Consider the following 22,184-nt stretch of genomic DNA (forward strand, 5'->3'; position numbering starts at 1 on the left):
TATACACTCGCTTAATGCTCTTCCTGTTATTATAAAGTATATTAATTTATCAAGTCATTTAATCAGTAATAAAGTTAATATCTCCTAGTGGACAGAGGTGGTGTATTGTTTGCATGACTTTAGCCAAAAGTTGTATTAGCATTTCTTATTATTTCTATAATTTACAACAGCAATTTTAAGTGAATTTTAATTTAAAATAATGTGGCTAATAAGCACAGGTGGACAAATAAATCTCACCTATAATTATAATCATTATATCCCATTAGAATAATTACAACTTGTATATCATCATAATTATATAGTGTCTTATATACTCTGAGTACGTCTATATGTGAGCACCTGTCGTCCCCCGCTTAAATGATACGTTCGTGGTTCAGTCCTCTCTGTAAGATCCACCGCAGAGTAGCAGCTTTATTACTGTTGATGTAAATGGGAGCACAACGGACCACAGTGTCAGAGTAGATTTATAGATCAATTATGGAGATCAGGAGCTAATTCAGGGCAACGCACCAGTACAGCAAGCCAGTCTGCCGAGCTTTAACTGAATCACCTTGCGCATTAGATAGGATGAATGCATTGGACACAGATAAAGCTCACTGTCAAATTCAGTGGAAAGATTGAGCATAACACACCCTCATTACTCTGTAATCCGATTCATAGACGCTTGCTAATGAGGGATTTTTGACATGCATAACAACATCAACCTGAGCGGCCCAAATTGTCCTTTTACCAAATTTGCATCTCATTAAATCGAATTTACCGGTGACTGTCATAATTTCATCTGGTAAAACAGCAGTTTGATGGTAAAGGGCACGGAACGCTATGGAGAGTTGCGGGTACGAAGGTGTGCGGGAGACAACGGTAATGATATTGCCTATGCCTTTGGATTTAGAAAAGGAAGAATGTGCCGATTATCTCCGTTTGAGATGTGATTATCTTAAAGAGGTCAAGAGGCTAATGAACGAATTAGATCTGTGGAAGCTCTCTGTTCACAGCTATGTGCTAACAGCCCATCGTCTCGGACGACTAATTGTAGGAATGGACTATAACCATACTGACGGGCCTTAATGAAAGATCCAGCTCTGTTGTAAAAGAGATGAAGCCGTTGCTCTTACACTGTACTTGCCTGAAGAGCGACTAACCACAGCCGTTCGTCACTTACGAAAAGTTTCAAAAACGTTTATGTAGTCTAGGGCTGTCACTATGATTAAATAATCGATTGTTTGACATCATCGCAATGATTTCAGATCACCGCAATGATTGCACATCTCTTAAAAAACACAAGGGGGAGCTGCAGAGCCTGTATAAATGAGACCGTATCAGATGGCGCTCCTTAACTGACAGTGTAATGCGATAGATTGCAAAGCAATTCAGTGGAAAAACAGCATTTAAAGAAATGCTGCAAAACTTTGTAGTAGTATGAACTGCCAAGTAAACTACATTTCCAAAACAGCAATTGCAAAATTAGGGAAGTGAAGGATGCTATTTTTAAGGATCTGCAAGGATTTTGCAGCCACTACAGACATGTGATCCAGTACAAAATAGTATGATTGGCTATTATTTAAGGCCTGTTCTGGTATAATCCGTTTATTTTGATTGCATTTTCTGTATTAATTAATGTGGATTAATATTTACTGCCAGGTAAACCTTGCAAATAATTCATTAAAATAATCACAACAATGTGTGAAAAGTATTTCATGAACAAGCAAAACAATGTATTACAGTGGTTCTTAAATTGGGGGCCAGGGCCAGGGGGGCCCCAGTTTTATGAAATTTTATAAAATACATGAATATTTCATAAATTCTGTGTAAGTAAACCTGCAAAAAAAATAAGGCTACTAACCAACAGCACTACTTTGTATACTTTAATAAGTTTTGTCTAATTAAAATGTTACGTTTTAGAACAAAATTGTCATACATTTTCTGAGAATTAAAATGTCAAAGCAATAAAACAAGACAATTAATAGCCATAATCGTCACAATTGATTAGGCAATTAGCCGTCAGACAACTTTCATAACCATGACAGCCCAAAGTAGTCACAATGTTAGTCACTTGTAATTACAAACATTGAACCACAAAATTTATCTAGAGATAAACAAATAAAACAAACAAATATATGATGAAGATGTGTTAGCTTTAAAACAGCAACAACTAATTTTTGTAAATTTGCACGGTGCAGATAAACAAGCGCATCTACTAACTGCACTGTAAAAAAGTTGGTTTAACTTAAAATAACGATTATGATCTGATTCTAATAGTCATAAACGATTTTTACAAAAAAACTAATAGTTTAAGTTAAATTAACTTAAGAAGAACAATGTCACACACCTGTTAGTTCCGGAAAGGTGTGTTGGATAAAGAGACAATGAAGTCCCAACAAATATAAAAATAAAGGGTATCCCGCACACTGTTAACTTGCAAAAGATGTAAAATATTTATTGCAATGTTTCGATCACAAGATCTTCCTCAGGCATATATGTTAAATTAACTAAAAATTTTAAGGCTTACTTTTTTAAGTTAAACCAACTTACATTGTGTAAAAATTGCTTGTGAAATTGTCCTGTATAATTATTTTAACCATTTTTTTTAAGAATTCAACATTGGTAAATATTGTTATAGATTACACAGTTGTTATTTTTCCTGTCCTGTATCTCCGAATTTGCATTCGCTGTAGAATTGGCATTAAAATGAGGTGCTGTTGTTGCGTCAAACAGACTTGTCAGGCATCATCTGCTTTGTCTGAAATGAGCTCGTGAAACCTGCGGCATGTGTAAAATAGATGTATGCCGCATCGTCCTAGACGAGTGTGTCTGCTAAGCAAATAGATAATAATGATTGCGGTGATTATAGTAATGATCTAATGTAACTGGATAATTAGGTTATTTGCCTTGGATCAAGGCTGTCTCCAGATAAATAGATGGAGAAGCATTAGATTCAAGTTCAGAGCGATGTTCAAATTCACAGCGCTCGTATATCTGCTCCCTCAGGCTCTTCATACCACTTTGCCCATACCAGTGAAGACATTATTACTCTTTCATAACTCAGGAGACTTAAGTTCTCAGCTATGTTTCATTTAAATATAAACATCATGTCAGAGAAGCTCCTAAAAAAACAAAAGTGTTTGGTGGAGCATTGCATAAGCAGCGTAAAAAGTCCTGGGTTCGATCCCAGGGAACACATGTAATGATTTATACAACAGGTCTGTTGAACGCTTTATTCTGATTGGCTGAGAAATATTCCATGGGTGTTGATTATTTTTCTGTAAACTGCATACATAACCGGTCAAATGTCTTTAAAATAGGCACCAGAGCAATGTTAAAGCAATGCTTTTTAGTGACCATTAAAAAGAAAAAACTATAGATGTATAAAACATGTATACAACATGAAGGTTAATAACCCTTGTTGTTGTGATATTAAAGAGATTTTTCTTTCCTACTGGATGTTCTGGATTAGAGCACTACCCCACTCTCTCCGTGTTGGGAAAAATATTACAATCCTCTTCACTGGAACAGTAACACTGATAATAATAATGGTGGATCAGATTAGAGCAAAAGGTCAGTGACTGCCCCAAGGCAAAGTGAATACCCACACTGCACCGCTCTCCTCTCACCCAGCGTGGACTCGCAAGACCGCCTGCTGTAGTAAGACCTCTTTCTCTCTCTCTTTCCCTTCTGTTCTTTATCAGCCCGGACCGCGGGAGAGCCATTGTGCCGAGTGCAGACAGTAGCGAGATCAAAAGAGAGAGGTTGAAAGACAATTTTTTTCTTATTAACAGCTACGAAAGTGAAGGGGAAAAATAGAGACGGCGGCGCCTCTCGGGAGGGGAACATTTTTGACCATTAGTAACATGCAGACAGCAGGAGCAAGGGCTCAGTTTCCATGTTTGTTTTCCCTTTTTTACCTCCCAGCCTTTGATGCTTTGAGTCTCCTGCATGCATGCTGGGTGATTTTCGCTGTGGTTTCTGAGTTTTTATTGGTCAGTCTTTCTTTCTTTTTTGCTGGGTGGCTATGGGTTTACGCCTTGCCACAGGAGAGGAGGGTAAATATCAGAGAAGGTCAAGGGGAGGAGACAGAAGAAGGATGGAGTGATGGATTGAATGAGGAAGAGGAGAGCAGGAGGGAATGATGAGAGGGATTGATGAAGTTTAGCATTCGTTGGGGTGGCCATCTTAAAGACATAAGATCAAAATTGACTCTATTTACCTCATTAAATAAAGAATATTAAACATTGACATCCATGACTGTTAGCTGAAGACTGTTTATATCATACCGTAGTCCTAAAACGTTGATTAAATGGACACTCCACATTTTTTGAAAATATGCTCATTTTCCAGCTCCCGAGTTAAAGGGATAGTTCACCCACAGATGAAAATAATGTCATTAATGACTCACCCGCATGTTGTTTCAAACCTGTAAGACCTCCATTCATATTTGGAAACACAGTTTAAGATGTTTTAGATTTAGCTTTATGACCCTCCATTGAAAATCTATGTACGGTATACTGTCCATGTCCAGAAAGGTAATAAAAACATCATCAGAGTAGTCCATGTGACATCAGTGGGTTAGTTTGAATTTGTTGAGGCATCGAAAATACATTATGGTCCAAAAATAACAGAAATTACAACTTTATTCGGCATTGTCTTCTCTCCTGCGTCTGTTGTGAATGCTTGTGCAATGTGACACTGCTGACGTACGACACTGCTGAAGTATTATCCTCAGACATGTTTGCGAAGATTTTTTTTCAAACTTACAGCCTGCATCTCCCTCAGACTGAAAACGAAGCTCGAGCGCAAAAAAAGCTGGGGCGCACCGGATAACACGTGAGCAGCGTCACCGCAGTCTTGTGCACGCGGTTCACAACAGACCCAGAAGAGAAGAATTTTGAATAAAGTCATATTTTTTGTTATTTTGGACCAAAATGTATTTTCGATGCTTCAACAATTCTAACTGACCCACCGATGTCACATGGACGACTTTTATGATGTTTTTATTAGATTTCTGGACAGGGAAAGTATACCGTACATAGATTTTCAATGGAGGGTCAGAAAGCTCTCAGACTAAATTTTAAAACATCTTAAAGGGGCGGTGAATTTGTCGATTTTATTGTTTTATACTGTTGTCTGATGTCTACTTATGATGTTCGCGTGGTTTTTACATTCAAAAACATCAAAAACAATAAGTAATAGGCTATTTTGTAACATGGATTAGTGGCTCTCTGGAGAAATGGTTCGTTTGAAGGGGCGGGCCGCATTGAAGACCTGGACGTAAACACCCACTGCTATGATCAGACAGCTTCATTCCCTGTCTTTACATGTGGGCAAATGTTATAAAAACATTAATGTGTAAAAATAGCAGCTGAACACATATATGTTTGACCCACAAAAGATTCTGGGTGCTAAAGATGATACACATAAATGACAATACGTATAGTAAAGCGTAAACAAAACTTTTAACTTGACGTGACTAAATTACCGTAAACAACACAGTAAGCGTGCATCAGAATCTAAACTGCGGCTGATAAATCCTTATCAGTAGCTTTGTATATTTCTATTGTGCTTGTGAGTTTGCTCTTAGATACACGTAACGTTACACAGTTATATGATAAAAAAAGCTTTCTTGAGTGTTGGACCGTTCAAACGCAACTTGCCTAAAATTACCGTGTACAACACAGTAAGCGGGCATCAGAATCTAAATTGCGGCTAACTTTGTATATTTCTATCGTTATATTACAGTCGTATTGTTAAGTGTTGTACCTTTATTAATCGTTTAATGTTTTTAGTAAATTAAAACAGTCAAACATACGTCATATTTCTCTGAATTCCACATTCGGTCGTAATACTGGCTTGGTGCCAAAAACGGTTATATTTCAGTAGCATGGACGTTTTCAGTTCTGAAACTTGCAGGATGTTCATTTAAATATGATGAACTCTTATATAACAAATTATCAAGTTAAAATTTAGTATTTGATTCACCGCTCCTTTAAACTGTGTTTCCAAAGATGAACGGAGGTCTTACGAGTTTGGAACGCTATGAGGGTGAGTCATTAATGACATTATTTTCATTTTTGGGCAAACTAACCCTTTAAACATTTGATTTGTACTCTTTTGGAATCCATTCAGCTGATCTCCGGGTTTGTCGCTACCACTGTTAGCTTAGCACAATCCATTGAATCTTCTGTAGTTACATCGTGTACTAAGACCAACTGAAAAATTAAAGTTGCTTTTTTCTATGCAGATATTACTAGGAACTATACTTTCATTCTGGTTTTATTATCAAGGACTTTGCTGCTGTAACATGGCTGCAGCAGGCGTAGTGATATTACGCACTGCCCGAAAATAGTCCCCTTGGTAACTTTCATAATATCACTGCGCCTACTGCAAAAATTTGAAAAAAATTCAATCAACTTGATTTTATAAGTTATGTCAACTTTTCACAAGCCAAAACTTAATAGTAGTTTTAAATGACTTGCAAAACAAGTCGTTTTATGCTGCTTTTTTACAGTGTAATAAGAGCATTCATCTTGCAAATGAATTGAAAATTATCAAGTGTTCACATAGTCGACAGAGACAAATGAGTTTTCCTCAACTCCTTTGCTGTTGAGACATCTTAAATATTAAATGCTTTGTGCTCTCATTTATTAAAAACCATCACAGCAAACAACACAGACTATTGGTGCACACAAACATGCTTTTGCAAAGTATTTTATGCTTGTCAATACTAGCTATTGAGTATTTAAGAAAAAAGGCTGCACTTTGATTTTTCCCACCCCAACTTCCCACTGTAGCAATTTTAAGATGTATGTTTGTACGTTCTTTACAAACACATCTTCTGGTGTTTTCTGCTGTGCATCATTATTTAAATGAATTGCTTTAACAGCAGTCTATTACTACTGTATCATGTTACAGATAATGGCATGTAAAAACCAAACGACTGCGGTTGATTGCTTCACATGACAGTCTTGTAAAACTAGCCGTCACACGGGGGAAAAACTGTGCCATCAGACTGTGAATAAAGCCTCTGGTCTTATTATGCATGATTTTTCATTTTAGGTTATTTAAAAAAGATTCTGAATGTTGAAAACATTCATCAAAGCATAATAACTCTGTCCGCCTTGAAGCCATTTCAGTGACACTTTATAATAAGGTTGTAAGCATTAGTGAGCAAATAAGTCAACGTAAACTAGCAGTAAACAATATTCTTAAAACATTTATTAATCTCAGTTATTATTCATTTCAACATTTACTTGCACATATCTAAAGTCAAGCTTTGTATCTTTTTCTATCCGTTTTTTTCTTTTCTGCTGACATTACCAAAGTTGGGCAAGTATTATTAAACATCAGTTTTTTTTTAAATAAACTAAAATATGTAGTTTTAAGGAAATGTGTTGTAATGTGTCACATCATCTTTAACTATGGGGCAAGCTATAATGCATGCACAATGTTATTGAACCTGATTGTGCTATCTGTCATCAGTCCGGTTTTAATGTATTATTTATTTATTTTATCTATGAGTCCAGAGTAGATCAATGAAACGAGTGGGTAGCGAGTTATGAGGATCAAAGCGAGGAGACACACACACACATACACCGATTCTCCTCCCGATAAAAAGGCAGTACAATCTGTCTGTTCTTTCAGAATGCACAGCAGGAGCAGCATTAGCTGTAATAATTTAGTGCATGCTTGTCGTTTTTTCCCTTTAGCCCTGAAGGAAGAGCAGCCTTCAAGAACAAATGAAAGAAACTTCCACATTGTGATTTATTTCATTAGGCAAATGAGATGTGTAGACCCTTTGGCAGTTCTGACTGACTCAACGCTGTCCACTCTTTCTCTTTTTTTTATACCTTCGCATTTATTTTTATATCTAAACGTGCAGGCTATGGCCACTCTGGGTGTCCTGCTGTTTGTCGTGCATTTACTTCCATGAATATGTAGCACGTCGCGTCCAATCAGGCTCGGGTATGTCAGGAACTGAAGGGTTTGCCAGGGAACAGCTGTTGCCGTGTTAGTGCTGAATAAAATGGCTGCCGTTCAGCACTGGCAGTTTGACTCTACCTGACCAGTGCTGTGTGTGCGACAGAGGTCCTGTCAATTATTTTGAATGAAAGGGATTTGAAATGGGCCTTGCAAAGCCAGAAAACGTAAACTTGGTTAGCTGGCTTCAGCAGAGTTAATAGAAATCAAGCGATGGTATCTACTTTACTGCAGTAAGATCTCGACCTGAGAGATAAACTGACTGTAAACAAAGACTGTTTACCCTACACAATTCACACTTATGCATTGCATTCACACCTTTTTTTTATTTTTATTAAACAACACTTAAATTCAAGCATGCATTGCTGGAAGCATTTGCTTTCAGGAACCTGCTTCAAGTTTGCTTGGACCTAAAGCTATAACTATAGTCCTGTTTTTACGCATATGAGAGGGTCTGCGTACTGTCACCATCAGATTTTGATAGTTTTTGATAATGATGCCTTGTCGTCTCTCTGTGAACTATGTACAGGTGAATCTGTGATAATTCAATCTATAAGCAAAACAACAATGGCAGCCTACAGGACCAGTGTTGGGGGTAACGCATTACAAGTAACGCGCATTACGTAATAATATTACTTTTCTGAAGTAACGAGTAAAGTAACGCATTACTTTATAAATGTACACATTAATATTTGAGTTACTTTTTAAAAAAGGAAATGCGAGTTACTTTTCAGTTTAATTCACTCAATTTAAAAATAAAATAATTTCTTGAATGAAACTGAACATATTAACATAGAATTACGCATCTGTGCGCGTGAGCGGGAATAGTTTGAGTCAGAAACAGAGATGGCAGGCCAGAGCTTGACATTTTTGCGATCATTAAAACACCTCAGCCAAGTAAGAAAAAGTAACGCAAAAGTAACGTAAGCATTACGTTCCAGTAAAAGTAACTAAGTAACGCAATTAGTTAATTTTTTGGGGAGTAACTTAATATTGTAATGCATTACTTTTGAAAACTAACTTTCCCCAACACTGTACAGGACGGTGTTCCTGCTATTAAAGGATTAGTCCATTTTCTTAAAAAAAAAACAGATAATTTACTCACCACCATGTCATCCAAAATGTTGATGTCTTTCTTTGTTCAGTCAAGAAGAAATTATATTTTTTGAGGAAAACATTCCAGGATTTTTCTCATTTTAATGTACTTGAATGGACCCCAATACTTAACAGTTTAATGCAGTTTAAAATTGCAGTTTCAAAGGACTCTTAACGATCCCAAACGAGGCATAAGGGTCTAAACTACCGAAACGATTGCCATTTTTGGTCCTGTGACGCGCCAGTGCGACCTCACGTAATACGTCATCACGTCAAGAGGTCACGAATGACGTATCGAAACTACGCCCCAGTGTTTACAAGTGTGGAGAAAGAAGACCGTTCCAACGTTGTTGTATGTCGAATGATACTAAATAATGTCTTTGTGTCAGTTTATTGTTTAAAATGGTCCACAAATGTGTGTTTCATATATGTAACACGTGACCTTTCGATGTCATTACGCAATTACGTGAGGTCACGCTGGATCGTCACACCACCGGAGGAAGACAAGAAGTTGTGGGTTAAAAGTGCATTTTTTTTCCAAAATTGACAATCGTTTCGCTAGATAAGACCCTTATGCCTCGTTTGGGATCCTTTAGAGTCCTTTGAAACTGCAATTTTAAACTGTTAAATGTTGGGGTCCATTAAAGTCCATTAAAATGAGAAAAATCCTGGAATAGTTTCCTCAAAAAAAAAACATAATTTCTTTTTGACTGAACAAAGAAAGACACAAACAGTTTGGATGAGTTGGTGGTGAGTAAATTATCTGGATTTTTTTAAGAAAATGGACTAATCCTTTAATGCTTCTCCAACGTAGTAACATACGTCATCGTCATGCTTAATAAAACCACTCTATGCTTTCGCCATCTTGATTGTTTGTATTTATCACTTTGTACAATGCGTATGTGTGCATACATTGTAGTGTTTCTTTACAAGGTAACATCGCCATCTACTGGCCTGGCAGACGTAATAGTGCTTTTTTAGGGAATTCTTATAAACGCAGATCTTTCTGTCATCGTGGTCGTGTAAAATTTCTCAAAAGTGCAAAGGAATGACTTTTCTGTTTTTCACTACATCATTCTTGTGTAAACATAGCCTAAGTGTAAACAGTTAAACATCAGATTTGCAGAACAATGTGGGTTTCACTTTGTTTATTTGGTATCGCAGCTGACAGAACAAAATGGCCACCGTTCAACTGTAGCCATCTAACTCTCGCTTACAAGTGTTACTGTAAGTGCATGTCTATAGCTCCCCTCAATTATTTTGAATAAGTGTGATGTGAAACATGCTGTGCAAAGGCAGAAAACCTAAATCTGGTTGCAGCAACAGCAGGCGACTTGCTTCAACAAAATGAACAGAATCACAGAGTAGTACTTTATTTATTGAGCTACAGATGGAGAAAGGCCAACAGTACGAATTTAGGTCCTGCTATTAGTATTGATTTTTTTTCTCTCTTTCTCTCTCTCTTTCTCGCAGGTTCTTCATCAGTAAGAGGGCGTGAGGGAAGGAGTGTCCCACACTGAAGCGCCCGCTGACCTCCCCCACCACCTTACGTCCATCCACAGCATGGCTCTCTCTCTCTGGATCCTCTTTACCTGCACTGTCGCCCTCAGCAGCATCAGTCCCTCTTCACAGGGTTGGTACTCTTTATTTCAACACAGAAAGACTGTGAGCTCAGTACATATGCTCGAAATCCGAGACATATGAATGTTAACAAATGCATGAAAAAATACTTTGCAAATGCATTGCAAGTATGTGTTTAAAGGGGACATATCATGGAAATCTGACTTTTCCATGTTTAAGTTTCTACCAACCTAGAAAATGTGAAAAAGATCAACCCAGTAACTTAGTTTTGGTAAACCATTCTCTGCAAGCATGTGAAAATATAGCTAATTGAAATTTGGCTCCCCTTGTGATGTCAGAAGGGGATAATACTGCCCCTTGATCTGCACTATCCAACTACAGCACTGCCTTTTAGTGCAGAGATCAGCTCATTTGCATTTTAAAGGACACCCAACAATGGCACATTTTTGCTCGCACCTACCAAGTGGCAATGTTTACATGTTATAATAAATAATCTATATGGTATTTTGCGCTAAAACTTCACATACACATTTGGGGACACGAAAGATTTATTTTACATCTTAAAAAAGTTTTGTGAAATGTCCCCTTTAACAGCTGTGCGGTTATTGTGGCGAAAACAAACCTTTAGTTGTGGTTGTCTTGAAATTAGGGATGGTCGTAGATGAAGACAGTTTATGCTGTTTTGACTGTATGGTGGTCTTTGCTAAAATAGCCATGTGCTGTTTTTTCGTTGTGTTATGAATTTTGGATTTATATAAAATCAAGCATGCATAGCGAGTGTTTGATGTGCTTGTGCACAAAATGTTTCAATGCAATTTTGCATTGTTAAATAGTAGATAGTGTATATATTTTTATTATAAGGATAGTGTTCATGTAGCTCAGCTGGTAGAGCATTGCATTGGCAACGCAAAAGGTTCAATCTCTAGACAACACACATACTTATATAAAAATGTATAGCTTGAATGCACTGTAAATCACTCATAAAAGCGAATAAGTGGAAATATTCATAAATGAAATAAAACATATAAAAAATATTAAAGTAATGGATAGCAGGATTGCATTTGCATTAACAACAAAAGGAGTACGGCTATATACATGCACGAGTTCATAAGACTGCTGATGCATAAGTACGATTTAAAAGCTTGATGGCCACTCGAAACCGGGAAAACCTATCAAAGTGACGACTAAGTGTGGATACGTGTAAGTGAGAATGTGGACACAGCCTGAAGTTAAAAGCTGGCATATGTCGGTCTCCTGTGCCTCTATAAATGGGGTTGTGTGTGAGTTTACGGAGTGTGTGGCCGATGGTGTGACAGTGGAGCTGGTGTGTATGTGATAGGCCTGAGGTCTAGGGACAGGGGGAGGTGGTGTGGGTCTGTCCAGCCTGTGCCCTTCCACTCCAGCACCACCACAACATCTGCTGCTCTGCGGGACCGGTGCCAAACCCAAAGAAAAAGAGCCAGCGAGCATGCAGCGTTTGCTTGTCCAGGTGTATTTGGTGGCCGCTGTATTTCCTGTGTTTAATTTTCCTGGTTCTGCCGCTGTGAATTGATGCGATGTACTCTGTGTACCACTGGACACGTTTTGGCCCCGGGCACCAAGCCGCTTCATCAATGTGCTGTACGTGCGTGTGCATGAGTGCCTCCAGCTGTCTCCGTGACCTGGCTCTGGATTAATAATGCATTAATAATCAATTGAGTGTTATCAAGGTTGTGCTGCTAGCGCAGGCAATTTGGAGAAATAAGGAAGCCTTTGCTCCTCTATGGGCTCATTGATCGCCTTGTGTTGCCATTAAAGCGTAGCACAAATAACACACTCCCACACAGAGCACATAATTCTGTTCTCATTTCTGCAGGTCCTTTGATAGATTCCTTATTGTCCTTCATATATCACGTTCACACACAACCTGAATGTACATTGCATTTTACATCAGAGGTCTTCAACCTTTTTCAGGCCAAGGACCCTTTAATAGATAGAGAGGAGGAGCAGGGACACTTGGGTACATGTATCAAATTTAGACTGCATTATGATGGTTACGTTACCAACATATTAAAATAATCATTTTGGTATAGACAGTCACACACTGTTAACATACTACATTCATAGATTTTAAACTGGGAACGTTATGCTTTTGGGAAAGTTTTAATTTTGATTTTTAGCCTATTCATGCATTTTTGTTTGATGCACATTTTTTTTATTATTCAAGAGGACCCCTTGTAATATCACCACAGACCCCCAAGAGGCACCAGACCCCCTGTTGGACACCCATGTTTCAAAAATTAGGTAGAAATTAAAAGCAAAGGCATACGTTTACACAGATATGCGCAATACAACTGTATGATTTTTATGTCTTAAATGTCAAAACTAATAGTCATAATTTTCTTTGTGTGTGCTATTTAGATAGCGTTGTGTAATGTGTAGTGCTCTGTGTATGTGTGTGTTTTAGTACATACATAAAAACACACACAAGACGTTACATTGCCATCTAAGTTAATAACATTTTTCATGCCATATTTCTAAACCTAACCAGGGCTCGCAAAATCGCTAGCCCGACGTCCCGGGGCTAATATGCCTTGTAGTGGGGCTAACAAAATCTATCTCTGCCCATCGGGCTATCGTAGGGAGGAAAATACAATTTAATGTTTTTGCATTCTCTCACATATTTGGTTGGGTAATTATGTTTTCAGGTATTAAATTAGTTTGAATGCGTGCTCGCATATTAGGTTCACTTTCCATTCATGATCACTAAAACTGTACAAAGAGCACGCAGTACTGATTTGTCATTGATGCTTTGGATCTGTTGCACACAAATTCCTCTAACATTGTCTTCACGTAGGAAGTGAAATCTCCCACGGCAAGCTTAAATGTGATATAAATTGCATAACAGTCCGCAAGCTACGTACAAAAGCACACATTCAGAAACTCGCATACAGAGAGTTGCATTTCCGACAACGGGCACACATGCTCTCTCTCTCGTGTCTTTACCGGACAGATACACACAAAACTTTCTCAGCATGTATTCTAGTAAAAAAACAACTGTTTATGTGTTTTTATTTATATTTAAGTGAACATAATCAGTTAAAAATTTGGATTTGTGACATTAGGCTCCGTGCAGAACTTGCTCTTAAAGCGACAGTAGCCCCTTTTTGTAGTCTATGGCTACTTAAAAATAAAGAGTGCCTTCCCAAAGGCCTACCAGGGATTTTGAAAATTTGCTTGCCCTGCCTAACCGTCACAAAAACTTTTCTCACATAAAATTCTTTACATTTTTACATTTGTTTTGCTTACAGTATTAATAAAACAACGTTATTTTGTGTATTTGATATAATACAATAAGACAAATTCACTCTCTTCCTGAAATTCACGGATTTGAAAAGCTCTGTGTCCCTGATTGGCCAGCTAATCTGTACGTAGTGATTGGCCTGAATACCTCTGATGTCAGCTGTGTGACGCCCCTTACCATGTTTGAAAGATTCGCTCACAATGCAATGCTAACAGAAGTTAACTCATTCACCGCCTGCCTTTTTGAGAAAAGTTGCCCACCTGCATTTTTGTGATTTTAACAAAAGTTTCACAAAATTCCTTGCAGGAAAAATTATCTTCTATAAATATATAAACATACTAATTATATCCAAATAAAGAACACACCTTCTGCTTTCAAACAAACAATAAACAAACAAACAAACAAAATGGGGAAAAAACGTTTCATTATATATTTACTTTTTCCACTTAATTTAACCACTGAAATATGGATATTTCTCTTCAAAAATACAACATTTTGAGCAAAAAGCTTAAACAATTGCGTTTTTGTAAAGGAATTTATGTTAGAGATCAGACTCAGAATGACTATCAAACATAAAGGCAGTTAAAATAAATCATTAAATCTTTTTAACTTCCGTTTTTGATAAATTCGTTTTGCGGATCTAGTGGATAAAAGCGGTATTACACTTTCACTTTGAAATTCGTCCAGAAAGGCTTATTTATTAGTTAAATATTAACTCATAATTGACGAGATAACTCGTCAATGGCGGTGAATGAGTTAACTTACAGGCTGTGAGTCCGAAGCGGGAGGAATTATGATAATGTCGGTCTTGTTTACGTCAACAAGCCCAGGAAGTAAACTGTTTCCTACAATCTGTGTATTTGTTGTAGTTCAAGAAAAGAGATTTACGCTTTATCATCGTTTACTTTGGGGTTTGTACCTATTGCATATCGTTAACATACTAATACACACTTACACACCAAAGAAAATGTAAAAATGTGAATCAGACAATAGGTGCTCTTTAATCTGTTTTTGTAGGGACTTATGGCTGCTGATTCTTGTGCTCCTCATAACGTAGTTACAAACCTGTCCCTCACACCCATCCTTAAAATAAAATATCACGCCGCATTCCCCATTATACTTCCCTGTGCATATTTTCACAGCCTAATTCTTTCCTCGGTGTAACACATCTGCACCCTCACTCACTCACTTACTCTTTACTTCTGTTCAGTCTAATACTCAAACTCTGAGCTTTAATAATCCACACAAAGCTCTCACATAAAATCACTTCAGAGTCTGACGCTCACCCCTTGAACTCACACTCGTGAATCACACCTCAATACTCTCCTTCAGTCTGCTACTGTCACTCTTAACTCTGTTGCTCACTCATTTGTCAAATGTTCTCCTTCAAAAAATTAATTTATGGCTTTTCTCGCGTGAGATCTCAAGCATTGAATGACACAAATTACGGTTAAACATCGCTCAGCTGTGTTCTTGGGAGCGTGAATGGCTTTCGTGCCCCTCTGAAATGTCGTATGGTAAGCTACACTGCCTTGATTGTCATGAGATATGGTTGGTTAGCTTAGAGAAAGGATTTTATTGTGTAGAAATCAACACGAGATGTCATTCACAGCTAACCTTACTTCCATTATCTGATGAAAAATAAGATGTTTATTGAAAGAAAAGTGTAGGGAATGACTTTTCTTTGGATGATGTTCGGAAGAAGTTGTGTTTTATAAAGAAGGCAGACATTTTAATTAAATTTGGATTCATTTGACTGGAATTATTTGATTCAATAGCTGCGTTTCCTTTACCCTTCAAATTGCGGCAATCGATATATTGAAAAGGAGCCCAATGTAAACTTTTTCCATTAAAATCCCATACAGTATATCGCAAAAAAGTTTAATTCTTTTTATGCAAATAGAACAAGGAATATATCACAAAACTGCAATGGAAAGTGATTTTTTTCTCACATTTACAGATCACCTGACGTACGTAAAAGTCACACGATCATTCTTTAAATATGGTGCCGTATATTTGGTTGAAGGACAAGATGGAGGAAGTGTGGTTGACTTCATTCGGCTTCACAATAACAAACACATGACATTAAAATACAGTGAGAGCGAGAGTCCACTGCTCTGTATGCTTTCAAGCCCTACTGAAAAATCCAGCTAAGACCAGCATAAGCTAGTGAGCTGGTTTTAGCTGGTCTCCCAGCTTGGTTTTAGCTGGTATTGTTGGTTAAGCAAGCTGGTCTAGATGTGTTTTGGTCACTATTTAAGATGGTCTAGCTGGACTTAGTTTGGCAGGCTGGAAGACCAGCTGACCCACCAGCTTGACCAGCCTTTCCAGGCTGGGAGGACCAGCTTAGACCAGTCGCCTCTGTGGTCTTTGGAAGGACTTATCATGAGAGAACAAAATTGAGTTTTAGTCGCCTAACATCAGTTAATGGAAACTCTGTGTTTTTTAAATAGTTTTTTGTCAATATTTAGAAAATAGCGCTAAAATTTTGCGCAACCAAAGTTTTTTCAACTTTAACAGGATCATTAATTATATTATAAAACCAAACAATGCATTTGCATGTATTATATATAATGTTCCCCAAACTTTCCCATTTATAATGAATGTACAAATTAGATATCATTTACCAATGTTTTACTATAATAATTTTATAATAATTTTGTGTTGAAACTACGTGATTTTATTATTAAACATAACTAACTAGGCAGTGGATTCGTAGTTCCCAGCATGCTTTGCACGGGACTGCATTTGGAGAGTATAATTTGAATTTAAACTCTATTTTATATGTTTTTAACTAAAAAGAAAGACTTGTTCGTGTTTATTGTTCATTTATCTTCGAGATATGGAAGAGTTTCTTTTTCTTCTTTTGAGTTTTGTAATTACCATTGTTCAGAAGACTGGTGTTTGTAAGGATGTTGCGCTTTAAAGCTGCCCAAACGAAACTGAGTGGGTGCGTTGATTGAATAAAAGTTTTGTGCCCTCATCTCACGGAATAAAAGAACAACAACAAACCATAAATAATATAATAATAAAATTAATTAATAAAAGACAATCAGAAGACATTAACTAGTATTTTTTTCATTTAAAATGTATCTATTTTAATTAAGTCTGTGTATAATATGCTGATATTTTTGACATTGGTTGTACTTAATTTATTAGCTTTTTCTTAAAATGCTACTTAATATTTTTGCATTCATTCAAATCCATATGAATACATATTATTAAGTTGTCCTTACTCAAAATATCAGTTAGTTCAATAAACTAAAAATTAGTTGGAAAATGTTGCCTTAATTTTATTGAGTTAGATCTAAGTAACAGTTTTTACAGTGTACCTTTATATCAAACGGGGGAAAAAAACATTTTATCTTATCTATATTGTTTCCTCTGTTTGTAAACTTTTAAAAATAATACTTTTTTTTGCAAAAAGCTGAAATTTGCTATGTATTATCATATGTATAAATGTGCAAAATAGCAGCATTTTGTTAGAGTTCAGATTCAGAATGATTATAAAAACATAAATGGAGTGTAAAATTAGTAAATATATATATTTTTTGCTTCAGTTTTTTATAAATTGGGAAGTGGATAATCACAGTATTAACAGATTAACATAAAAACTAATCAGGAACCCGCTTTTTTCATGCAATTTTTTTTCTTAATTGATGAGATAACTCGTCAATGGCGTGGAAAGGGTTAAGCACAAGATGACACGAAACAGATTTACTCACATTGTTTGTTGTTTGATGGCGCATGTTAATGTTATCTTGCGCTTAATAGCACATATTTGCGCAAAACTAACTAAAAATGCAATAATTATCCTCGTAAACACAATCTATGTCTTAAGTTAAATGTAGGTGGTTGAGAAATTAAACACATGGGAGGTTATTGGACCAATGCAATGTTTCTAATGTTAATCATACAACGGACAAAGAAAAAATCATTCATTTGTTTAGACTGATTAACTTTTGTAACTGCAAAAAGGATAAATCTATAGTTAATTTGCATGCAGTTTTATTTTACATTTGATTACACAGACCAATATAAAAAACACAAAAAGCACTGCTTGTAATATATAATATGTTGGCTATTGCTCATAATTTGTTCTATTATTTGTTGTATTATTTATTTATTTATTATTTGTTTTCTATTACTGACCATTTACTTGCCTTTGAAAACAAATTAATTTTGAATTAAAGAAAAAACACTTAAGCAAAACATAATCAGGTCAACAACTCATTTAAAATGAGATACTAGTTAAAAGAATGTAATATTTATAAATAAAGCCAGTTTTTGAGTAGAGATACGACATTTTTACTTAAAGGGATACTTCACCGATTTAGCATTCAGCTTTGTATCAGTAGAAACCCAGCAGTATTTCTGAATGACCGTGTTTCCCTCCCTCATTTCCCCCTGAGAGGAGAGATATCTGTATTTTGGTTCTGGAAAAAAGTCCTCCGATGACGTTAAATGACGATTTTTGCGTCATCTGAGGACTTTTTGGCCAGAAGCAAAGACTACAGCCAGTAGTAGGAGCTATTTGGATGTTTTTAACCCGCCCATAGGGGTTGGACTGCCGAGTCCATTCGGAAAAGTACGAATCTTAACAAGAGCCAGCCATCTTGAATCTTCGCTAAGGCTCTCTCTTTTTAGCAGTACACATTTATAACACATTCTAGGATTTGGTGTTTTTCATCCACATGAGCCAAAAGCAAATTTTCTGGCTTTTCTTGGCCTAGAAGGCACCATTTCTAAAAAAAACTTTACATTTCTACCACATAGGTGACCCAATTTAATAATTTATTCAAATTTAAATTGGGTGGAGAATTATTTTAATTGCGCAAAACTGTCACAACATGAAAGACTTCTGTGCTGAGTGGCACAACAGCGCTTATGCACATCCTGGGAGAAGGATGAAGCACTTGAATCATCCTGTCCTTTCTGCGCTTCCGGGGTGCAGGATAATGTGCTTAAAAGCATCTTCTCACAGATGAATGTGAGAAGTGTATATGCCATACTTGTATATGCTAGGCACGTAGTGTATTGCATTCATCAAGCGGTTTACTGAGACTTTTAAATCAGATGTTTAAAATACGGTTATTGCGTGTGTGTTTGTGTGTCTTGACGTGTTTAATTCACAGCTACTCCAGCGCATTAACTCTGCAAGCATAACATCGTTCAGTTTTTGTGATCTTAAATATCTTCATATGTGCATTTGTTTTTCACATAAAGCTGTCGAATATATTAGGAAGACTTTGAATATAGTGTATAAAAATGGTGCTTTTATAATAGTCTGACTTTTCTATAGCATGACAGTAGCAACTACGAGTAACGCACAGTATCAGTATGGATTGGCCCCGATACTGCAAAAAAGTTCTGTATCTGTCCTGAAACCTGATCCCAGGTATTAGAATGGCCCACCCCTAATTTTTTTTCAATTTTTTATCATTTTTACAGGTAGACCATTGTATGAAGAATTTGTTGGTATAAAATGTCTCATTTTACTTTATTTTGCTTTACCATATACGTATACATGTCCCTTTCCCCCTCACATTTAAAGTGCACCTATTTCATTGCTAAAACACAATGTTATTTTGTGTATTATTTGGTATAATACAATGTGTTTGCGTGGTTTATGACTACAAAACACATTATTTTCCACATACCGTACATTTTTGTAGCTCTAGATTTCACTCTCTTCCTGAAATGCATGGATTTGAAAAGCTCTGTGTCCCTGATTGGCCAGCTAATCTCTAATTTTGATTGGCCTGAATACCTCTGACGTCAGCCGGAAATGTGACGTTCCTTACCATGTTTGAAAGATTCTGTCACAATGTGAGTCTGAAGCGGGAGGAATTATGATAATGTCGGTCTTGTCTACAAATCCCAGGAAGTAAACTGTTGCCTACAATCCGTGTGTTTGTTGTAGTCCAAGAAAAGAGATTTACTTTGGATGGCGATAACTCGCATCATTGTTTACTTTGGGGTATGTACCTTTTGCATATTGTTAACATGTACTAACACACACTTACACACCAAAGGAAATTTAAAAACATGAATCGGTCAATAGGTGTTCCTTAAGATACCGGCTATGACCCTGGTGACACTTTTCTTAGTTTTTCATCAGTAATATAACGAACTAGCAAAACTGGTGTTTGAGCTTCTTGACTTCAATAAAAGCTAGATTTGTACCCCAATGTAATATCCCATTTTCCACTTTTTTGACCTATTGAAATGTTATTTTTGGTAGCACAGAGTACAGTATAGGGAAGGTAACATTATTAGAAAATATAATTGCCCACACGAGCACCACAGCTCAACATGTCTGACTATAGCCATTACAGGAACGTGTATCTTTCACACATCTGTCTATAACAGTAGCACACCCAGCCAGATCAATAAATCCATCTTGGCAAGTATTGCTGTCCACTTTAAACTCAAGAAACATCATTTTGACACAGTACTTTAACACCACCATCTAAAACTGTTATGTATTGTCTTTGTGCTCTTTCAAGTTGTGGTCTTTCATTCTTTAGTACTGTAGCACTTTAAACATCACTCTACAATGTCAGAAAAAAATGCTCCCTGGCTGTCACTGGGGCGATACCTTTTCAAAAAGCACACCTGCGCACCTACAAGAGTTCATATTAGTACCTTGGATATATATCTGTACCTATATTGAACAGAATTGTTTGGACATTTTTTTCTGACAGTGAATGTATAAGCGGTCCAACGTATTATCTTTGAAGTGCAGTTCGCTTTTGGTAACATTGTGTGTCACCAACTTTTATCATCCTGCCACTAGTGATGCAGATATTACTCGCTGCACCTTTAAATAACCTCACTTGTATGGGTTCATCAAAAGCATCACGCTATAGTCTAGCGCCTTAGTCAGATTGTAGTTGAACGCTGTCAATGTTTGTCAACGCCTGATAAGTGTCTCATTTTCAGCCAGCAGATTTTCGCACGCGCAGAGATGCTCATGCAGATGCCGAAGCCCCTTGTAAACAAACTGACAAAGTTGTCCCTTTTTGCACCGCTTGTAAATGTGCATTGAAATAGCATTAGTGCTCTTTAATGGGATGACGGGCGGACCACTGATGGGCGGATGATGGAGTCTTGACGTGAAGGTTTCATTAAGTGTGTGTGTGTGTGTTTATTTATCTCTCACTGCTTGTGTATGTGTGTGATTACAGCGTCAGAGCTTCTGACTGCTTCAATCTGTCCTCATCTTACACACATTTAAGGCTTCACTCAACGCTTGCACACTTTCTCTCCGCCGTGGCCCTCTTCTCCCCCCCTCCTCTTCTCAAGTTATCATTCAGCTCTGGAGGACCAGCTGTTTTTGCTGTATTTTTCTCACAGCTCTTTCCTGAATGTTTAATGAGAGAGGAATTTGTTTGGGCTGCATGGATCCGGCTTTTTGAAGCAGCGAGGGTTGAATTCATACTTTGTGTCGACTGATTTTAATGCATAAATAACGCAGCCGGCATCTACTGCTTCATCACAGCCGGGATGGGGTTTGAAGGGGTGTCGTACCGTTCACCGCCGAATGCGCGACGTTGATGTTGTGACCTGTCTCTCTTCTTAGCACACATTCTAAAATTTTCTTCATCTCTCGCCATCTTTCACATCCCTGCACATTTGCTTTGCATGCCAACATTTTATTTCGCTCTTCGGTCATGTGTGTCTGCCTTCAGACATCCTTAGCAATTCAATTCATTGGTATTTCTGTCTCCTCTCATTTTTTCTTGTCATGCCTCCTTGTCTTATTTGATTCTACTCTTGTGTATTTTGCGTGGTCTTCTCTTCTTGCGTTATATCACGTCATCTCGTATTTGGTTTTGTGTCATCTCTCCTGGTCTCTTCGTCTCGTCTCTCTCTGGCCGTCTCTTTCTCTCTCTCTCTCGTGCCGGTTGGTGGAAGAGTGCAGTGTTCTTCAAAGCGCGATGCTGAGAGCAGTAGATCACAGACAGGACTGTGCGAGTGAAAGGTTAATGGATGGCCTTTGAATATATATTGGGAGTGTGGGAGGACTGGGTGGGAGCGAGTGTGGTGGCGGTGTGTTCTTTCAAATGGGCCTTTGAAGATGCCTCTCTATCCTGTCTGAGTGAAAGTGTATGCGCGGCTCCACTGATGAGAGGCAAGCGGGATACAGAGGCCGCGTCTGAAGCCCTGCATTATCCGCTGTCTCGTCTGGTCTGCACATTTTCTTTATTCCCGTTCTTTCTTGGCGCTTGTGCTGTGGGGTCGGCCATGA

At 37.4% G+C, this 22,184-nt stretch overlaps 1 protein-coding gene across 1 annotated transcript in view; it reads left to right on the forward strand.

Moving 5' to 3' along the window:
- adgrl1a (adhesion G protein-coupled receptor L1a) overlaps positions 1-22,184 on the forward strand; it is a 224,443-nt gene that overhangs the window by 84,468 nt on the left and 117,791 nt on the right. The window contains exon 2 of the mRNA XM_065263107.2: positions 10,540-10,699. Within this exon, the coding sequence (XP_065119179.1) occupies positions 10,630-10,699 (70 nt within the window). The 5' untranslated portion in view covers positions 10,540-10,629. The remainder of the gene's footprint in view (positions 1-10,539; positions 10,700-22,184) is intronic.

The sequence above is a fragment of the Paramisgurnus dabryanus genome, chromosome 3 (genome assembly GCF_030506205.2).
Source record: "Paramisgurnus dabryanus chromosome 3, PD_genome_1.1, whole genome shotgun sequence".
Taxonomy (NCBI): domain Eukaryota; kingdom Metazoa; phylum Chordata; class Actinopteri; order Cypriniformes; family Cobitidae; genus Paramisgurnus; species Paramisgurnus dabryanus.